We start from the raw sequence: 15,805 nt of genomic DNA on the forward strand, positions 1-15,805 counted from the left end.
CCCCCCTGAAAAAGGGGTTTGGGGAAAAAGTTTTTTTTTTTTTTTTTTTTTTTTTTTTTTTTGGCAGGACGCATGGGAAAATAGGAAACATACCGAGCAAGAGCTCACAATCTGTAATCGAGTGCGTCTTCTCTCCGACTGTGTTGTGTGATGTGAACATTTGCCTGAATCGTTAAGCATAATTCCTATCAGAGATGGAGACGTGAATTCCTTGCAGAATCACTTACAGAGAAATGATACGGTTGTTGTGTTCTTTTCTGTTAAAAGTTATTTGTGAGAGAACTGCCGTTTTTAATTAAACTGTGACTATTTGCTCCACAGCGGATGTAGATGGGAACATTTCGAAACTGAGTCAACAATTTTTATGAACAAAACATTAAAGGAAGAAGAAGAAGATGATGATGAAGAAGAAGAACAAAGTTGTTGGCCAAACCAAATCCACCGGAGCTTTTCGTGCTGATGTGTGTAATTATAGCTGTGCCTTTTCCCACAACTTTAGGGCCTTTATACGAATAAAAAAGGTGGCTTGAACAGCCTGTAAAATGGAGACCACAAAGAAAGAAGCAACAGCAGCAGCAGCAGCAGCTCTGTTACCACAGCGGCTCTGAATCTTTCATGTGCGGCTCCCCTTATATGCTTATGTTGCGCTTTATGTGAAAGAGGAATCGATCGTTGTGTTTCCTTCTTGACTCTCAGTTACCTTGGTCATGTTGTAGGTTCTGTGATCAAACTTATATTCTTAATAGCTTAATAGAAAAAAAAAGTTTCATTGGATGCTGTAATAAAGAGGTTCCAGTGTGAGAAAAACTGCCTATTCTAGTTCATACCAACATAATACCCCATGGATTAATTTTGCTTTGTAAGACTGAGACAAGGGTGGGTCGGACAACATATTTTGCATATCACGTGATTCGCATTAACAAATCAACAATTACCTTCCCTTTATTCTTCTGGAGTTTCAAAAGGACCTTGCAAGAAGGCGGTTTGTGCAAAGCTCCATGGAAATGTGTGAACGGAATCCCTTAAATCCCGGCTATGTTGGTTCTCTGCTGAATTTCGCTGCCCCAGAATCGCTCTACTTCTCCAACCTTTGCGGCAATGGGGCCCATATACCGGGGCTGCATCAGCTCCCTGCGTATGGCAGAAGAGAGGTTTGCGCGCACCCGTGGTCTCCTTCAAGTTCGTGTGCGGCGGCTCCTCCGACTCAGAGCCGCCCCTTCGGAGGCTTCTGCCCGCCGTTTACCAGCTCCGCCGGCGGCCTTGTCAGGGAGCGTGACCACGCTCGGTGCTTCCAAAAGACCGAGGAGGCTGGCAGGCTACAGGAAGCAGTGTATGCTGCGTCGGAACACGGGATCCGTGGAATCTCAGAGTTAGAAACAGAGTCACACTGCTCTGAGACTCAGCTTGATCCGGATTCATCAGCGCCTCTGAGCGGCACCAAGCAGGAGCACAAACCCACTGAGGCAGCATCAAATAACCCGTGCTCCAGGATCACATTTGGCCAAGGTGAAGGACAAAACAAAGACTACTTTACTTGCGTATTTCAAGTCTAGTTAGGATAATTTGTCTCTTTTTAACCCTTTAAATCAGTTAGTTAGTAAATAAAACCTGTGGTTTGGACTTAGGATTTTAAGAAACGGCTCCCTAACCCCCTCTTATGCAGAGGTTTTTGGAAAGATCCAAAATCCAAGAGTTTACTTTTCACACTCTTTGCTATGCAATTGTGACATACAGAGATATATTCTATTTTGAAACAATCATTGCTATCTATATCAGAAGTATATAACGTCGAACTAAAACAAAACCAATTAAAACACAATAAGTATAACAGTTAGTATACGGAGAATACTAACTATAAAGTGGAGTATAGTGATAGAAATTGGAAATTGGTCTCGCCTTATATATAACAACGCAAATCTCCTGCGAATAAAAGCATTAAAAAAGCAACAGAAGGTGAAAGTGAAAAATCCCAAAGTAACGTTTCAAGTATGACGTATAAGAACAGCCATTATGGCAGCCATGGTGATATGTGCATGTAAAGTACAAACTGGAATCGACATTACAGGAAGACGCAAGTGCTTTTTAGTTTTTCAAAAACTTCGAGGAAAGCATCGCTCAGGCTCTTGCTGGATAATACAACTTTCCAGTTTTCTTTGAGAGCTTAAAGTTTGGACCTTTCCTCTCTTAATTTCCCAAGGACTAATATCAGGAATATGTGAAAAAAAAAAAATATTGATTCACGCTTCAAGTGCAGCACTTTACAACCCAACTGTAAATGATGGAATTACAAGATAATTAGTGCATGGACATGCTTTTGCTTTGTGCATTTACAGGCTGTCAGAAATTGGATTCCTTACTTCTGGTGCGTTAGATGAAAGAGGTGTGAAAAAAAGAAGAAAAATCTGCTTCTCAGTGTTTGATGATCAGAACTGATCCAGAGAAACTCGACTGATTCAGGCCTCTGGCCCAATGACCGGTGCAACTCTTGTAATTTGCACCGCTTTTCTTTCTTTGCACTTCTGCATCTTTTCAGAACTGAGTTCAGTTAAGTTTGAAAAAGCGGACCCACTAACATTTGTGACAATAGAGAAATACATAATGAAATCCATCCAATTCCGTCCGATTACATGAACAGATTCAGAAGTTACACACAGTCCAGTTTGACCGTAATTCTAATAAATTACAGTCCAACTTAGCTGAGTTACATTTACCAATGGGGAAATGTTGCCTAACCTTTTAATCTTTTTTTTGTGGTATTTATTTATTATTTATTATTTATTCTTTTTTTTTATTTTTTTTTTTTATAAAAGCGTGAAACCTGTCGCCTCTCTTTCCTCTTCAGGTGCCCCCTGGTGCTCCTCACACGTGAAAGCCCGAAAGAAGAGGAAGCCTTACACGAAGCCCCAGCTCGCTGAACTTGAGAATGAATTTCTGCTGAACGAGTTCATCAATCGCCAGAAGAGAAAGGAACTGTCAGACAGACTCGCACTAAGCGACCAGCAGGTGAAAATCTGGTTCCAGAACCGCAGGATGAAGAAGAAGCGCCTCATGATGCGCGAACACGCTTTCGCCACGTACTGATGTGACCTTTGGACTTGATCCTGAACCGGCTGGGGAATAATTCCAGACTTGCTATGTCGTCCCTTCTCTGTTTCCTGTATGTCTCCACTGGTATTAAATTGTACATCTCATTTTTTTTTTTTTGTTATTATTTGGAGTGGTTGGAAGTTTCTTGCAGCGGATTATTGAGCACAAAGCGCACGACTGCCTCTCTACCATCCGGTTGTCTGGTCCTATATTTGCTCCGGTCTGTTTTCTAAGACAACAAAAGCACTTTGGCTATTTTTTTAGGAAAGGATGGCAGGAAATTATTGCTTTGGCTTAAACCAGGAGTATTTTCGCCACACAAACGGGCACACTGTTTCACGCAAACACATTTTGTTTCATGGGACTAAAGTAAAAAGCTTAAAATATTAAGATATAATGCTGGTATTTCTTATCGCAGAGCGAAACGTTCTTATTAGCTCAAGCTACATTATAACTTTTATTTTTTATTTTTTTTATCAGAATCCCTTTTTTTAGTACGAAGTAGTATTTCGCGTGAAGGTTGTCTTATGATGACTCAAGTCGTTCCCTAGTATGTAACATTATTGTCTAGATTGAATGATTAAAAGTGGTAAAAATATTGTCTAAAAATTTAGTAAATTATATCGTGGTTGCATGTCCTTTTTATCAAACGTTTCGGCAAATCAAAATTCGTGCCCTCCTATTTAATTCCTTTCTGAATCTACTTTATAATATTGTAATTTTCTTTTCTTTTATTTATTTCTGGCTGAGCGAGTCTTTTGTTTGGGTAACAATTCAAACGAACAATACGAGTTAATGTGGAAGAATTTGAGGGTGCTCCATTAAACAATATATTTTTGTCTTTCTTCCCCATATGGTTGAAAAGTGATTCTTGGTTCTTTTATTTAGTTTAATGTATGTCGAAAGGACATACATTGAATGCCTCTTTGAATTTTTATTTTTTTTTAACACCAGAAATGATGTATCTATGGAATTCTAAAGAAAACCATGAACAGTCCCCTTCACGGACAGTAGGAAAAAAATGGGTCGGTAGTCAGGACGCAACACCGTAAGACACGCATCTGTAAATAAACGTAATTTTAAAATATTTGTTGTTGAATATTATTGTATAATATACTATGTATATATTGCGATGTTTATGCGTGTGTCAATCAGATATTCAGACATTTTCTCAGTAGAACCTGTAGAGCTTTTGCCACATTTAAATTAGTTTTCTCTGCAGTTCTGCAGAAGTGAAACAGTAGTGAAGGAGCCAGAATTTACAAGCCCTCCATTCCTTCAAATGCGTGCAACAAAGGGGATAATCATTATTTTTAGCCACATAGATTCCATAATATCATCTTTCCTGGATATTATGTTGTGCACCATATTTGTTGAATTCGAAATCATTTAAACCCCACTGCGCTTATTTTTAAATAAGTTTCCAATTCCACTCAGGAGTATTGCGAGGGGTGAGAAAGTAGTGGAGAAAACAACAGATGCAGGCTCTCTCACTACCACTACTGTTTGACATGCGCACAGGCAGCGATGAGTAAATGTTATTTTTAGCCCACAAGATCTCCATAGAATATTATCTCCTGATAGAATATCCAGCACTCAGTTTGATACGAAATACCCCAGCAGTTAATATCAACTTGTTTATTTATCTGCGTAAATCTTCCTCGACGTGCGTTACACAGCAGCCGCAACCATCACCCACAGTGGGCAATTCCTGTGGCTGTGACCTATCGTGTCGGGTGTAATTCAATAGTCAAACACCTCCCGAGTATCTCTATCACGCTTGGTGCACATTAAAAGACCCCAGAGCAGACGTTCAAGCGAAAGTGTTTTTATTATATATTTTCCTTTTTTACAGAAAAGCTGGCTTCTCACGGTGATTGAGAAGTGACCCGGTGGTCTCATATTGTCATTCCGAGACAGAGATAAGAGACTGAAGGTCCTGTTTTGGGAGTGGGTGGGTGGGGATGACGAAACAGCAAAGGAGCAGCGTGGGAGACATATAACAATGGAGAGCGTCCATCTGTGGCTGTTCTACACATAATCAGGTTCTCAACACCGCATCGTTGGAGCTTAGTTATTTCTCTGACACTTTACTCACTCTTTAATGTGCAAGAGGAGACGAAACGTCAGATTTGTCACTACTGTCTGATTTAAAATAATAATAATAATAATAATAATAATAATAATAATAATAATAATAATAATAATAATAATAATAATAATAATAATAATAATAATAATAATGCACTTTTACCATATTTTCCACTCTCAAAGAGTTTATATGTATTTGGCATTTTCTTTGTTTTAACATCTCAATACGCACGTTTTAAGTGCTGTAAATGGATTTTCAAATGATTAATTTATCTGCATAGTATTTGTAGCCTTATATCGCTGCTTCACTTTGCTCTTGCTCCTAAACATACAAAAGGGCTGCAGAAAGAAAGTTAAGGTCAAGTTAGCACGACTGCGGCTTCAAACAGTCCGAACATAAGGACGCGTGTTTTTGTGAATGCACAAAAGGATTTTTACTTGAAGAATCCACGTCAGTCTTCAGAATACAATTTAGGATTTTACGCAGTAAGTAAATGAGAGGCTTTGCGACACTATCATGGAGGGTTTTTAGCATATATTTTGCATATGTTCTATTAAAAACAACCTTGAGCCAACATTGCATGTGGTTCACGTCTACATTTGAGAAATTGATTTGAGAAAGTATTTTGGTGCAACTGCATTACAATGTTAAAAGTAATAATAAAATAACACTTTTGCCACAAACAGATAATTCATACAATTAAACCCTCTTAACTAAGACCACGGTTCTATGAAAGTCACTAGAATTCGGGGTTGTTAAATTGTCAAAAAATAATATGCAACGAATAAGGACTCCTGTGTGTTTTCCCTAGACAACTTCAACTTTCAGTAATCAACAGTTATGCAGCACTGTACGTGTTTCTAACTTAAAAAAAAAATCAAGAACAATAGCAACAAAAAACGTGATTTCAGGAAAACAGAACTAATTCTAATTTAATTTAGTATTTATACTTGATGGGCAACAAGTTCCGCATAGTGTGGATCCAGTCAAAAATGATAATAAAAGAGAGAGACCAGAGAGTTACGTGCAGGCAGAAATCCCCACTGTTGAATTAAAGAGGACGCCTGAAATCTTCGCGCTTTTGATTATGCAAAGCAACCAACCAACAAACGCAAACTTTGTTTTCAGTTGGACCTTTACTTGTTTTGGTGCCTTTCAAAGTGGCGTATTCTGAGCCAGAGGAGTTTGAATGTATTTTACCATGTAAAGCCCTTAGATGCGTGAATATGAAATTGCTGAAAAGCCTTTTGTTTTGTGAGTAATAATAATAATGACAACAAAAAAGCTAAAGAAAAACAATACTCACAATTCCAAACAAAACATTGTTCGAGGCTGGAGTGATGAACTATCGTCCCCCCGTGTTTTTAACTTGAGTTTTCCCACCGAGGAAGGAGGCGAGCTTTACACGCATGGTTGCCTGCAGGGCAATAAAACGATATGGTTGCAGAGGAGACTTGTTGGACATCACCTAGACACGGCAGACGGTCAAAGCCAGTTGTTTTGGACTTGGCAGTGCAGAATGTGTCCAGATATTCACATTTGAATCTACAGGATTGTTTTCCCCACCGGCTTTTTGTTCTTTGTCTGGATAATTTTTTTTTTACCTATTTAAGTATTGGATTTATTTATTTATTTGTTTAAACTTTTTTTCTTTTAAAGTGAATCAATTTACAAGCTTTCATTCAGATTGAGGCGTTTTATTGTTTCCATTGTTGCACCAGTAACTCCTGTTTTCCATCACGCTGCTGGCCGTTGCTATTTGTCTTTTAATTAACATAAAAATAATATAATTCCAAGACACAGATATGTCACTCACTTTATTCTGATCTTTTTGCTTGCCTTATTTATTTATTTTTTTTTCCTTTTTTGCCTTACCGCACATTGCCCATGAATTTAGTATGAGATTTACCATTTGTCTGCAAGAAAACGTGATTCTGCAGTCATGGTGACCTTGCATTAAGCATGCAGATCATTTTTTCAACTGTTGCTTACAGACAATGCATTCTCTAAATTTACTGACGCATTGAGTGGGTGTGGCTGCAGAGATCAATCTCCAGCGAGAATGATCCTGCTGTACAGCATTAAAGTCAATATTCCAGCAATGGTTAAAAAATGTCTTTTTTTTCCTATGAGCTTTGGGGCAAAAAAAAGGGCTGGAGAGGAGTTTCCGTTGCAGCCAGGCAGCCAATAGAGTCTCTTGTAAGCGCTCACATGAGTTGCTTTTTTTTCCATGCTGTTTTTAATGACTGATATTGATGTATGGTAATTTCTTAGCTGGATCACATGACACAATTACCTCAGGAATCGATCAAGATGTATTGCAGGTCTGCCTGCGTTTCCGATTTTTCCTCTCTGTCGGGGTCTCTTCGCACACCCGCGGCGCTACAGATGGACAAAGTTTAACGCGGCCGCGCCGCCAACTCCGTCCCTCTGTTGCATGGAGGAAAAAGGAAGAAGAAAAATGACGGAATTCGACGATCGCAGCTGTGCGTCAAATATGTTTTTGCCCAGCTGCACTTATTATGTTTCGACGCCTGATTTCACCTCAGTCTCCTCCTTTCTACCGCAGACTACTTCGTGTCAGATAAATTTCCCATATTCGCCAAATATAGCCCAAGTCCAACCTGTTCGAGAGGTCGCGTTCAGGGATTATGGACTGGACCATCCCAAATGGCACTACAGGGGCAATTACGCGTCTTACTACTCGGCGGACGAGATAATGCACCGCGAACTGATTCAGTCGTCGAGCGGCAGGGCGGATGTGATATTTAAAAACGAGCCCCTGTACGGTCACCACGGGGGAACCAGCGCGCAGTGCAATTTCTTCGCGGGAGTGGGCCGAAACGGTGTTCTTCCCCAGGGCTTCGACCAGTTCTTTGATTCTCCTAACACGGAGCACCCCAAACAAAAGGCTGCAGAGACTGCTGCCCACGACCATCATGACGATGCTGATGCCACGAACATCAGCCAGGCTGTAACCAAACTGGAGCAGCAAAACGCAGAACCTCCCGGGAGCGTCGACGAGGACTCATCTTCCAACTGCGGCGACAAGAGCAGCCGTCAGAGTGAGTCTCGTCTGTATTTTCCCCTCATTATGCGATGAACAAAAGATGTTCGGAGCGTCTGGGATGCACAGTGTCCACCTCCGTGACGATCCGTGGGTTATATGCAGCTTTATAAGCATGCAAAAGCTTTTATATCCCAATAAGATTTACTTTACGGTTGTAAAGGAATTTACAATGGGAAACAGTTAAAGCAACCGTGCTTTAAGGTTTCCTGCGTGCAAGAACAATGGAATGTGGATTGATTTAACTTAAATTGATGGCGCATTTAAAAGTGATCATTTTGGCTGAGGGATCAATATTTTTAAGGGAGATTTAAGATGAAAAAAAAGGGCGCACATTGTGCCAAAATACGCATGACAATCAGGTCTTTTTAATGCAGATAACCTCTGAATTGTGTGTGTTTGAGTGTGTGTGTGTGTGTGTGTGTGTGTGTGTGTGTGTGTGTGTGTGGGGGGGTGTGTGTGTGTGTGTGTGTGTGTGTATGCGCGAGCGTTCGAGCTGTCTGTTTAGGTTTGTGTGTGCGCGAGTGTGAGAGTGTGTATACGTAAGGGCCTTCCTACCAATAAAGGCCTGGCTAAATTATTGCATTTTTTTTTTTTTACACAGTTTACTTCACTTAACACTCGGTGATCCTGGACACTGACCGTACCTTGCTTTTCTTGCAAGGGGGTTGGTTTTTGTTCACGATTGTTTGTTTGTTTTTTTCTGTTTTGCAGGTTCATCAACCAAGTCCAGGAAGAAGAGGTGTCCGTACTCCAAATACCAAATCCGAGAACTTGAACGAGAGTTTTTCTTCAACGTTTACATTAACAAAGAGAAACGCCTCCAGCTGTCCAGAATGTTAAACCTGACAGATCGCCAGGTGAAGATTTGGTTTCAGAACAGGAGAATGAAGGAGAAAAAACTCAACCGCGACCGCCTACAGTATTTTACTGGAAACCCTTTATTCTGATATCTGAGGCTTGCTGTAGCATCCAAAGACACACACACAGACTGAACTGAACAAGCTTCTTGGTACTATATAAGAACTGCAAGCTAATTTGCCACATACGTTTATTTTGAGCTGTTCATCCATTTATTGGCTTCACGGGCAGTTAAGTCAATCAGAATAATTTTATTGTTATTTTGAAATTATATTAAATATATCCCTCCTTCCTTTTTTTCCTCTTTTGTAGATATGTTTGTAACGTGCATGTACTAGATGTTGTGTATTGTTAAATGATAAGCAGAGCAAACTATTCTCATTTACAAAAATACTCACGTGAGACTCAAAAAAAAAAAAAAAAGAAGAAGAAGAAGGAAAACAATTTTGTGTTATATTTTTGAGGGGGTTGGGGTGAAACATGAAGGAGCGCTATTTCAGTTTGGTGCTAGAAGTCCTGTATGATCCCGTTGTTTCCTCTGCTTTGAAAAACTGGATTGTTTGCTAAACCTTGAACCGTCTAGACAGCATAATAAAAAGTAGCCGTAAAGATCTAAATAAGGGGCTATTGGACTGTGGTGTTTCAGCCCCCCAGACCACATGAGGACAGATCTTCCTTCCGGTCTTAAAGAGCTTTCACTCCACATCCAAGCGCATTTCTACAGGGTTTCCACCAAAGTTAGATTTTGTTGTATTTGTTTTGTTTTCTTGGATGTTTTTTTTTCTGTTGTTGTTGTTCTTGTTTTTGTTTTGGTATGTCACGGACTTCTGGCATCACCTGCAAAGGACTGGGAAGCTGCGGGAGAAAGATTTTTCAAGTTTTTCATATTTTCGAGTTTGCTTGAATGTGCTGAAAACGTGTTGTGCAGCTTCGCTTTACAAAGCTGTTTTGCAAAAAAAAAGAAAAAAAAAGGAAAAAAAAAAACAAAAATGAAAAAGAAAGAAAAGTCTCGACTGCAACAAGTCTGTTTACAGAAACCTGTTATTAACACTTGCAATGCAGAGGAATAATTAATGTAGTCTCACTGTATTTTTGAGCTGCATTTAAGTCACGAACGAACAGGAATTAATGTCAAAGTTATTCCTGATTCCTTTTTTCAAGCACTCTAATTTCCCTGGGTCGTGATTTTATTCTGGCATGAAAAATGGATCACAAACTGCGTGGTGTGTGTGTGTGCGTGTGTGTGTGTGTGTGTGTGTGTGTGTGTTTATATTCACATTGTATCCACATGAGGGCAGACTTTCATATTTAGTTGAATGGAAATGCAGACTCGGGCAATTTTAATATGTATCCAACATGGAAACCAGCCCGAGGCGGAACAATCTGTTCTGCCCAGGGATTACTGGGATTTTATTTTAAGCAGTTCCTTCAGCTAAATCATCTATTGACCTTTTCACAATCTCTTTCCTTTCAGCCTTCCAGGCACACCCATAAAGACACTTGTAAAATTACCAATAAATGAAAAAGGAAAAAAAAAAAAAAATACATTTTTGCATCAATTATTATTTTTTGTATTCATTGTTTTAAATGTCTGATTTTATTGCTTATTATATATACAGTTTTTTCTTTGTTTTCAGTATCCAAGTGTGTTGAAGAAATGTCCTTTATCAAGCAGTCGGATATTCTAGCGGTTTCATCGGGTCTGAACTAACTGGTGAACAAATTAGATCAGGTCCATCCTTAGGGCTGTAAAGCTACGCAAAGCAAACTAGTGACAGTGCTAGAGGCTAAAAGGCAATATCACATTGTTGATCTTGAAATCTTCGATCTGTTATTTCATGAACAATCTGCCTTTGTCTGTATCCTTTGAAGCATTTGATATAAACCATTGCCAAATTGAAAAAACAAAACAAAACAACAACAACAAAAAAACATGTTGTGATTCGTGTCTGTCAACCTTTATTAAAACAGTTGAATGAGAGTTTAACTTGGGCAAACTTTTTCTGATTATATTATATTATATTATATTATATTATATTATATTATATTATATTATATTAAATTATATTATATTATGTTATATTATATTACGCTACATTAGATATTTTGGTTTAAATAATAATAATAATAATAATAATAATAATAATAATAATAATAATAATAATAATAATAATAATAACAGTAGTAGTACTAGTAAAACTTTGGGATGCTCATTCATTTACATTTTTTTAAGAAATTGTTTTACATATCCAGTTGTATCCTGGAGACAATTGGATATGTTGTACCCAGTTATATATAATCAATGTTATATATGTTTTAAATGTATTTTATGGCTTCCCTTGGAGAATATAACCCAACGTAACAGAAGTTTGTTTACACATTATCTTGAAAGTGTAACATGATCAATATGGATCAAGTTCTTATCAAAAGCGAAACATAATTGGCCTAATGTTATCTCCTCATTAAAAATATAATGTTCGGTTTATATGCGATGTTGCAGTAAATTGAGCCACATCATCTTAGTCGCAAACTATTAATACTGCCTGTAGGTAGCATCCAATGTATCTATAACACCTCTGCCGTTATTTCAGACCTTACCACTACATCTTAAATTGAGTGATTCTGCTTCCTATTGCCATCATTGCCCATAACACTGGGACAAGTCACAGTCATTGTGGCATATATTCTAACATTTGCTCAGATATCACTAAGCGCTGATTTTAGTGGAAACACTCCATCGTGCTCAGATTCGCCCTCCTTAAAGGCTGAACAACGAAGCTCTTGATACTGCGCACCCCGCTGTTCCCATCAGGTTATTTTTAACGCAACGAGTGAAATTAGCTTTAGAAATAAGAACGACCTAATTCATGACATGAATAACATAAAGCCGTTCTCTGTGGACAAAGTACCAGGGGTACCTTCAGGTTTTGAAAACCCAAAGCGCCAGTCGCATAAAGCTTTGTGCCTTTTTGTTTTGGGGTAACGTCTGCGCATATTTTAGCCTCTATGCCTTGTTAAATATATTTTCCAAAGACGATGTCTCACAAATTAGATAAATTAAACAAATAAGCAAAAAAGTGTATTTGCATTTTACTTTTTTTTTTTTTTTAATTTATTGAACGTTTAGGTAATATCTCTATATCTTTAAATGCATATAATGAGAGCTAATGTGAGCTCTTTTTCGTTTTTGGCTTTGGAAAACATGATGAAATAATAAATGTTTTTAATTTGCTAATACGTTTTACTGATTATAATCTTAAGATGTGTTGTCACCAATGCACCATTCAAACTGCAGAACACACACCACGCACAAGCACGCGCGCGCGACACACACACACACACACACGCACACACACGCACACACACACACACACACACACGCACACACACGCACACTCTGACACACACACATCATCCACATTGGCACTACTCTACTACTCACAAAGGGAAATATACATAGTTTTAATCTTTGCGCGTAAAAACAACGTTCACACACTGTTCTCGTGAAACAAAGAGACATCGATGAGAAATAAGAATTGCTCGTGAAATTCCACGTTTTGTTTTTATTTGACATGTTCCTTTCAACGTAATCATACAGCCTCCTTCAAGTCCTGCAAAACCAATTTCAAGTCCGCGTCATAGGTGTCGCTGTTGACCACGTCTGCCTCCGCAGAGAGAGCGCGTCCAGCCAGAGGAGGCTGCGTCTCAAGGCCATTTTCAAATCTCATTGGTGGGTTTGTCATGTGGTCCGCAGGCATCCTGACTTACAGATTGTTTTTCCTAGACATGTCAGCTTACAAAAAGACATCTCTCTTCTCTTAAGAACTGAAACCCAACAAAAAAATAAATATATATAGAGATGTCTTTCCCCAGCAGTTCACCTGTGACCAACCCGTTCTTGGTGGATTCTTTGATCGGCGCCTGCAGGACAGACAGCTTCTACTCCAACAGCAGCATGTACATGCCGTCCGGCTCAGACATGCACGGGACCTACGGAATGCAAACCTGTGGACTCCTGCCGTCTTTCGGCAAAAGGGGGGAGGTTGGACCCCAAAACACGGCCATGAGCGTCCACTCGTACATACCTCAAATGGACACCTGGACTGATCCGAGCAGAACCTGCAGAGCAGAGCAGATGTCAAACTGCACGTTTCCACAGAGCATCAAGGAAGAGAGCAACTGCTGCATGTACTCAGATAAGAGAGTCCAAAAAGAGGGATATTCGAACGTCATTGGAGAACCCTGCGCCGTGGAGGGTCCGGAGATCCCGGTTCCGGGCTACTTCAGATTGAGTCAAACTTACGCTAACGGGAAGCACCCGGAGAACTACTGCCAGGAGCCGCCGAGCCCGAACCCGACACTCGCGCAGCTCAGCCGGGTCACTCCGAAACCGCAGCACGCCACCGCCTCCTCCTCCTCCTCCTCTGGCTTCGCAGAAGCGGAAAAGAACGTCCGGGATCCAGAAACGATAACCAGCACACCGAACCGAGGGGAGAGTCCGGACCCAGTAAAGTCCGGCTCTGAGGAGAAAACCGAAGCGTCCAGCCCAGAGCTGCAGAAGGAAGGGAAAGGTGGGTTGGCTGCAGTGAAATGAAAAGCTTTTATCCGCAGCTCTGAGGAGGCTCCAGTAGCATCATAAAAGCAAGTATAAAACACAAACAGCCCTAAAGTCGTAATGTTTAATGATAGTCTTTCTCAGGTTGCAATAATGGGCAGCTGAATGCTTTTACCATGCTACATGAACCCCTCTGTCTCCTGTCTGTTTTTGTTTAGACATATATACCATATCACATTTTTAAGGGTTATTTTCTCAAATTGAACTTGTAATTAATTTCACAAATTAATTGATTGACTATTTAAACTAAGTTATTTAATTAGTGCTAAACAGCAGTTGGAATGTTTAATTTGAACTTTTCAGAAAATAAGATTTTATCAAAAAAAATAAAATAAAAAAATAAACAAACAAACAAAAAAACAAAGAAAAAAAAGTAAATGTAATGTAACACCATGGGTTTATTTTTAGTCCTCTGCAATCACCTCCTCTAATTTATTTTTCTTATTCAGGGAAAGCATTTACATTGCGTCTTATTTCCCAGAGGTGAGATCCAGAAGCAGCAGGTGAGATGTTTGTGCTCAGCAGTGTGCAATCTGCCTCGTTTTTTCCCTCTTTAATCTGCAGACTGCAAGAGTGACGCGCTGACGAACAACTGGCTCACGGCGAAGAGCGGCCGGAAGAAGAGGTGCCCCTACACTAAGCACCAGACCTTGGAGTTGGAGAAGGAGTTCCTGTTCAACATGTACCTGACCCGGGAGCGCCGCCTAGAGATCAGCAGGAGCGTCAACCTGACCGACAGGCAGGTCAAGATCTGGTTCCAGAACCGCAGGATGAAACTGAAGAAAATGAACCGGGAAAACCGCATCCGGGAACTGACCTCGAATCTCACCTTTTCCTGAGCCTCCACGCGCCACTGGTTATAGCTCTTTTTAATTTTTTAATTTTTTTGTGTGCTTTTCGTGGCATTTGGACGTTTATCTTAACTTTCAACAAAGCTGTGACTGTCTCCTGTGTTGCGTGGCGTCGTGTGTTTGTGTTATTTCATCACAGGGTAGAGCACTTTTTGGTCTTAAAACATTACGTGGTGAACAAGCAGTCCTTCCTTTTTACCAAAAGACATCCTGATATAAAGTGGGAATGAAGAAGCTGCGGAGTCACGAAAGCACATTTTGTCGTGTTTTTGTGAAACATTTCTTTTGCTCTTTTTTCGTGCAAGCCTCCATTCTTTTGCTTGACGCAAACACGTTTCCTTGATGGAAAGCAATGATAAACTGTGGATTTATTGCATGTTTTGGTGCATGTGTATCTTGCAATAAATATGTGGTCAAAGAAGCTGATTTTATTTGCATTCGTGTGATCAGAGATAGTTAGATGTTGTTTAAAGTGGAGGAATATGTGCGGGGGAAACAAAATGAAAGGAAATGTTAGTTTTTTGCACTCAGAATCAAAGAGCGCCGCTAGAATGGGTTAGTTAAAGAAATATTAATATATTAAATTACTGAAAAAAAGAGGTAAAAATCTACGAACTTTCATTTGCGAGAAATACGCATGTTAGCACACCTTTTTATAGTATTTTTTTTAATCTGCTAAGATATAATTAGCAGAATATTATTTAAACTATAACCCATCTCGCAAAGAGAAGCTCTTTATGAAGTTCTATGTGAGGCAGGAACGCAAAAATGTCTTACTTATTTGCTAATGCAAATAAATAACACTGCCCAATAATTATCATTATAATAATTAAAATCTCCCGGAAAAGTGAAAAAGTAAGGACATGAAATAAAGTTATTCAGATGCAATTTGTCGCAGATAAAACACATCGGTCTGTCTCTGCATTGGAATAAAGAAGTTAAGGGAATGCAAAGAGGCGGGGATTCTGTAATTAAAAAAACACGCTAATGCTTTGATGGTTAATCCTGTTTATAACCCAACTAATACACCATAAACACCGCGTTAGGATGGGTTATATCAATGCACGAATTCATTTGGAATAAGAAAGTTCTGCGTGTACTCCGAGTTATTCATCCTTCTTTTTATTTATTCAAAAATAAATTCACACGTGGCCACACAATATATATATATATATATATATATATATATATATATATATATATATATATATATATATATATATATATATATA

General features: G+C 39.2%; 4 protein-coding genes across 4 annotated transcripts in view; all 4 read left to right on the plus strand.

Moving 5' to 3' along the window:
- The first annotated feature begins 916 nt into the window (after positions 1–916).
- Positions 917–3,546, plus strand: hoxd12a (homeobox D12a). The gene is made up of 2 exons (XM_015057757.1): positions 917–1,506; positions 2,843–3,546. The coding sequence occupies exons 1-2, from the start codon at positions 999–1,001 to the stop codon at positions 3,079–3,081; spliced, it is 747 nt and encodes a 248-aa protein (XP_014913243.1). The 5' UTR covers positions 917–998; the 3' UTR covers positions 3,082–3,546.
- Positions 3,547–7,220: 3,674 nt separating this feature from the next.
- On the plus strand, positions 7,221–10,650 carry hoxd11a (homeobox D11a). Its single transcript, XM_015057753.1, has 2 exons — positions 7,221–8,244; positions 8,961–10,650. The coding sequence occupies exons 1-2, from the start codon at positions 7,617–7,619 to the stop codon at positions 9,194–9,196; spliced, it is 864 nt and encodes a 287-aa protein (XP_014913239.1). The 5' UTR covers positions 7,221–7,616; the 3' UTR covers positions 9,197–10,650.
- The window catches only part of hoxd9a (homeobox D9a), a 12,990-nt gene continuing 5,825 nt past the window's right edge, over positions 8,641–15,805 (plus strand). The window contains exon 1 of the mRNA XM_015057754.1: positions 8,641–8,651. The gene's annotated coding sequence lies outside the window, so the exon portion shown is untranslated. The remainder of the gene's footprint in view (positions 8,652–15,805) is intronic.
- On the plus strand, positions 12,715–14,999 carry hoxd10a (homeobox D10a). The gene is made up of 2 exons (XM_015057752.1): positions 12,715–13,678; positions 14,287–14,999. Exons 1-2 carry the CDS (start codon positions 12,967–12,969, stop codon positions 14,559–14,561), a joined length of 987 nt encoding a protein of 328 aa, XP_014913238.1. The 5' UTR covers positions 12,715–12,966; the 3' UTR covers positions 14,562–14,999.

The sequence above is a fragment of the Poecilia latipinna genome, unplaced genomic scaffold, assembly GCF_001443285.1.
Source record: "Poecilia latipinna isolate Pla-1442-1.1 unplaced genomic scaffold, P_latipinna-1.0 Scaffold1489, whole genome shotgun sequence".
Lineage (NCBI taxonomy): Eukaryota > Metazoa > Chordata > Actinopteri > Cyprinodontiformes > Poeciliidae > Poecilia > Poecilia latipinna.

What these genes read in the sequence shown, in the direction of transcription:
- hoxd12a (XM_015057757.1), top strand. Translation starts at nt 999, where the DNA reads ATGGAAATGTGTGAACGGAATCCCTTAAATCCCGGCTATGTTGGTTCT. An exon ending in CAGGATCACATTTGGCCAAG is followed by an intron (nt 1,507 to 2,842) that starts GTGAAGGACAAA and finishes TTTCCTCTTCAG; the next exon opens with GTGCCCCCTGGTGCTCCTCA.
- hoxd11a (XM_015057753.1), top strand. Translation starts at nt 7,617, where the DNA reads ATGGAGGAAAAAGGAAGAAGAAAAATGACGGAATTCGACGATCGCAGC. An exon ending in CGACAAGAGCAGCCGTCAGA is followed by an intron (nt 8,245 to 8,960) that starts GTGAGTCTCGTC and finishes TCTGTTTTGCAG; the next exon opens with GTTCATCAACCAAGTCCAGG.
- hoxd10a (XM_015057752.1), top strand. Translation starts at nt 12,967, where the DNA reads ATGTCTTTCCCCAGCAGTTCACCTGTGACCAACCCGTTCTTGGTGGAT. An exon ending in GCTGCAGAAGGAAGGGAAAG is followed by an intron (nt 13,679 to 14,286) that starts GTGGGTTGGCTG and finishes TTTAATCTGCAG; the next exon opens with ACTGCAAGAGTGACGCGCTG.